Raw genomic sequence first — 4,800 nt, forward strand, 5'->3', positions numbered from 1 at the left:
ATATATATATATATATATGGTCATGGGACGTGGAGTATAGTGTGGGAGTGGAGTCAAGGGAATTATAATAGATATGTATGATATTGGGGGAAGTGGGCGGCAGATTGGGGGAGGGGGGTTGTCACTTCAAGGGATAAAAAGTATAACTATTGCACTGTGTTGTACAGCTGAAACTAATTCTAAAAAATGTGTATTTCATAATAAAAATTAAAAGAAAAAAAATTTTACACAAAAAAGAATAATGTTAAGAGAATACACTAAATAGTACTCAACCTCCCCCTTTTTAAAAATTCAAATTCATTTAATGAATACGTTTAGGGTTATTTCATTGGATGTTGTCTTACAAATAAGAAATAAGAGGCTCTAAAATGAGCCTTAAGCTTACTATCACTGTTTGGAAGAAGCTTTTCTCATGTTAAAAGAAAAGTTAAAACTAAATAAAAAGCACACTGACCGCTGGTGGACTTTTACTCTTCTCAATATATGTAAAAAGTTCATACAGAACCACTCCAAAGCTCCAAACATCTGAGGCCACGGAAAACTTGCTCTCTGTCAGTGATTCTGGGGCATACCTGTAATACATGAAAGCATTTAAAAGACAGTTACTTGATGTGCCAATGCTTAATTTTACCTACATATCACTGGATTATAAAAAGCAAGGTGTACAGGAAAGAGTTAACATAGCAAACCTGAGGCCGCCATCCTCAAAAAGGCTGCTTGCAATGTTGACACTTGATTGGTACCTGGGAACCTAGACTTCAGGAGAGTTTCCACAATTCCCTAAATGGTAAGAGTGGTTCACTATGTTTAAAATGTTTCTGCAAACAATATGGCTTATGCTGAACACCTGCTTTCCTTCTGAGTCTGGAATTTTGGTACCTGCTAGGCAGAGTGCCTATGTGACCAGTCGCAACAAAAACTTTAGGCACTGAGTCTCTCATGAGCTTCCTTGGTAGACATTTCACACGTGTTGTCACAACTTACTGCTGGGGGAATTAAGTGTGTCCCATAGGACTTTACTGGGAGAGGACCCTTAGAAGCTTGAGATTGATTTCCTCCAGGCTTTGCCCCAGACTCCGTTTCCCTTTGTTGAGCTTGCTTTGTATCCTTTCCCTGTAATAAATCATAGCTGTGAATTTGACTGTATATGAGTCCTACGAGTCCTCTTAGTGAGTCATCAAACCTGAGAGTGGTCTTGGGACCCTCCAACACACAACGTAACTAAAATCAAAAAAATTTACTTTCATCTCTATAAGAAATACCAGAATTAACTCAAAGCACTTTCTAAGAGCTGAAAGGGGCACTTTGGAAGTTCAGCTTTAAATGAATTCAGATAAGTATCCCAGAGGGGTAAAATGACTTCTAGACTAGAGCAAGACTTGAATCTATTAGCATATAAAAGAAAGAACCTGTTAATCAGAGAAGAATGATTATGAGAGGAAGCACAGAAAATGTAAAGTCACAGGGGGAAATGGTACCATCGTCTACTCAAGTATCAATACTATCCAAAGGAGAATTTTGGCCAATGGACTGTGAGTATTGTGGGTACATTGTCAAGTTCATCCTTATTATAAAGGATGGCAGCAGAGATCTGTTTTAGACTGATGAGATTAAAAATATGAATTACATAAAGTTAATCTCGCCTTCAAAATCCAGTTTAAATTTACTCATTTCCAGGACCAGCCGAGTGGCGTGTTGGTTAAGAGCTGGCTTGGGACTCCAGAGGGCCTCGGTTCAGATCCCACATATGAGGGCCAGTGACACTGCCCTCTACAGCTAAGATGCTGAACAACAGCTCAACATGGAGGTGGGCTGCTGGCGATGGCATAGGCTGCAGCCACTGCTGCAGTGGGTTGTCATGGGCTACCGTGTGTAGCCAGCAGCCAGTGTGAGCAGCCAGCAGCTGCCGTGAGCAGCCGTCCAGAAGCCGGCGACTGATCTGCCTTGCCTGGGAAGAGCGCAATAATGGTGCCAACTTGGGCCAGTGAAGCAACGTCCTCCACAACTAGACTGAACAAAAGGACGGCAACTTGCCTGTTCCCCTTCCCCCAATTCCCCAGCACTGTTCCCATCCCCCATTTCCCCAATAAAAATCTTAAAAAAAAAAAATTTTTACTCATTTCCACAAATCCTTCTCTGACTACTCAAGGTCTTAATGACCTCATGCTACTGAATTTTTATACTTGAAGTCCATACTACACAATTAACCATGTAATACTATATTCTTTTTATATTTAGTTTTTTTAGAAAACTTTACATATTTGTTATTTCAAAATGAATGTTAGTTTTATCCCATGAATGGAATATAATCTCCTTGAAGACAGAGTTACATCCCCAACCACTGCAAAATATTCTTGTTTATTTTCATGAAGGCACTCTTTGCAATTTCCCTCCTTAATTTCAAATCTATTTCTCTTTCCCATTACTTATAAAAGGATAAATACAAATAAAAAAGGATAATTCTCCCTGCTTAAAAATGAGGGAAAAGATTCTTCCTCCTCTTTTCTTAAAGCATTTACTTTAGAAAACTTATAATTGTCAATTCTTTGTCTCTTTCAAATGTATGTAAATTATGTAAATCTTTTATAAAGCTTTTGCTTAAAAGCCTTTTGCCAGCTTTTTGATCCAGGAATGTCTTTCTCAAGAACCTGGGAATCATTTCTTTGAAATGTAATCATCAAGCAAGACGGCACCCCTACCCTCCAGCTTCTGTGGGAGGGTAGGGTCCTATGAGCAGGTGCCTCCTTCCAAGTTACAAAACTATCTCCTGTCATAAAGATATGAGAAGTTTATTTCTCCTTTGTTAAAGCCAATTAACTAACACAAATGATGACTTCAATTACCCGGTGAATTTAGGATGAACTCTGTGTGACAAACGGTGATTTCAAGTGCTCTCACCTGAGGACTAGTTAGTTATTGCTTATCTTGAAAACATGAATGTAATGGGCTGAACCTGCTTAGCCATTGAAAAGAATATTTCTTTCTCTCTTTGCAATCTCTTAACAAATTGCTTTTGACCCACATTTTCTGGATTAATGCTTGTTCAGTAATAAAACTGTTTTCTTTCTCTTTTGTCTTTGTGGTGAGGTTCTGGGTTGGGAGGGGATTTCGTTTTTAATTATATTTCCCCAATACTTTCCCTTCTTTTCTCTAGCCTCTAAATCTGGGTTTCCCCAAGGTTCCATCATCAGATCTCCTATCTGTCAAAAATTTTTCTCTTAGGTAATATCATCCATCTGTATACTACTGTCTCCTAAATTTATAACATCTTTGACCTTTCTTTTGTGCCTCAGATTTATAGAACATTTCCATATTCAAGTTCTATAGGCAAACAGAACTCTATCCCCACCTTTCCCAAACCTGTTTCTTGTACTTTTGCTATGCAATGAATTGCATCACAAACTAACTGCTCAAGCTGGAAATCTTAAGAATTATTTTTGACTCGTCTTTCATTCCAAAGTCTAATGAGCCAACAAGTCCCTTTAAAGTATGTCTTAGAAATGTCTCAAATCAGTCTCCTAACCCAGTATCACAGTCTTAGGTCAGATCCTTATCTCATGACTAGTAGAGAGGTCTTCAAACCAGATGAAGAGTAACCCCCGGGTTAGACAAAAGTTTTCCAAGGGGTACTCTATATCAAGAACAGTATAAGGGTCCTCCATGAGACCAAAGCTCTGCTTCAACAATTAAAAAAAATATTTTAGCAAAGCATTTCCCCCTCAGTTCTTCTTAAAAACCAATCCCTAGGACATGCTGAAATGTGCTGGGTAGAGAGCACTTTTGAAGAACAAAAGCAATATATGACAAAGATTTTTTAAATGAAATTGTAATCTTAAAAAAATATGATGGTTAAATCCTATGGATAAAAATTATATCTGGTTTCTTTCAGACCAGATTTAGTGTTCATTATTCAGTAAGTTAGCTAAAACCTATTTTATAAACTTATATTCTAAAATATTAATACAAAATGTAGTCAACCTCATATCATTATATAAAACATTTAATGTTTTTACTTGTTAATATTAAAGTAAAACTATATGCCAATAGCCCATCTGATTAAGTTTTGGCAGTATATAGCTTTCTTCTTCATTAAACATATAGAAAAAATTTGATCATGATGAAAATGATGTTATTTCTGATTTTTATTCAAGCTTATTTAATGATTCCCCAAAATCAAACATCAGAGTTTAATACATATCTCTCCCCAACACATAAACTGAAGGAATAGCAGGCTTTTTACCATATACCTTACTTCATAAGTTATAATCTTAGCTACATTTTATTCAGTATTATTTATTGCAAATTAAGGAATAAGACATTTAGCTTATTTTCATAACTTAATATGAAAGTAATGACACTTATCTTGACTGCCCTTGAGATGTGTTTTTCCAGATAATGCAGGGAGAAATACAGGGCCCGAAGTTTATATAACTTGGGGGCTTTCATTATGACAAAGAAGATAAAATTAGATATGAAAATAAATATTTAAAATAAAAAGGAATCTTGAAAAGAAGATGCTCTGGAGAATATGCTTTGTTAGCTTCATTATAAACATGCCTCTGCACATGTGTTCTGCAATTTATTTGTTTTATAGAAATAATATTTCATAATATTAATATACTTCTATTGAAAACTGAAGTCAGATTTTCTGTCAAAAATTAAATGTAATTTGTTTATGAGACCTGGCATTGCCAAAATGTGTGTGTAAAGGACATTTTTTTTTTTTTAAAGATTTTTATTGGGGAATTGGGGGATGGGAACAGCGCTGGGGAATTGGGGGAAGGGAACAGACAAGTTGCT

General features: G+C 36.3%; 1 protein-coding gene across 7 annotated transcripts in view; it reads right to left on the reverse strand.

The window, feature by feature from the left end:
- The window catches only part of JAK2 (Janus kinase 2), a 116,974-nt gene that overhangs the window by 6,004 nt on the left and 106,170 nt on the right, over positions 1–4,800 (reverse strand). For all 7 annotated transcript variants that reach the window (XM_019645921.1, XM_019645920.1, XM_019645923.1 and 4 more), the window contains one exon: positions 455–572. In XM_019645921.1, coding sequence (XP_019501466.1) covers positions 455–572 — 118 coding nt within the window. The remainder of the gene's footprint in view (positions 1–454; positions 573–4,800) is intronic.

This window comes from Hipposideros armiger, unplaced genomic scaffold (assembly GCF_001890085.2).
Source record: "Hipposideros armiger isolate ML-2016 unplaced genomic scaffold, ASM189008v1 scaffold_95, whole genome shotgun sequence".
NCBI lineage: Eukaryota > Metazoa > Chordata > Mammalia > Chiroptera > Hipposideridae > Hipposideros > Hipposideros armiger.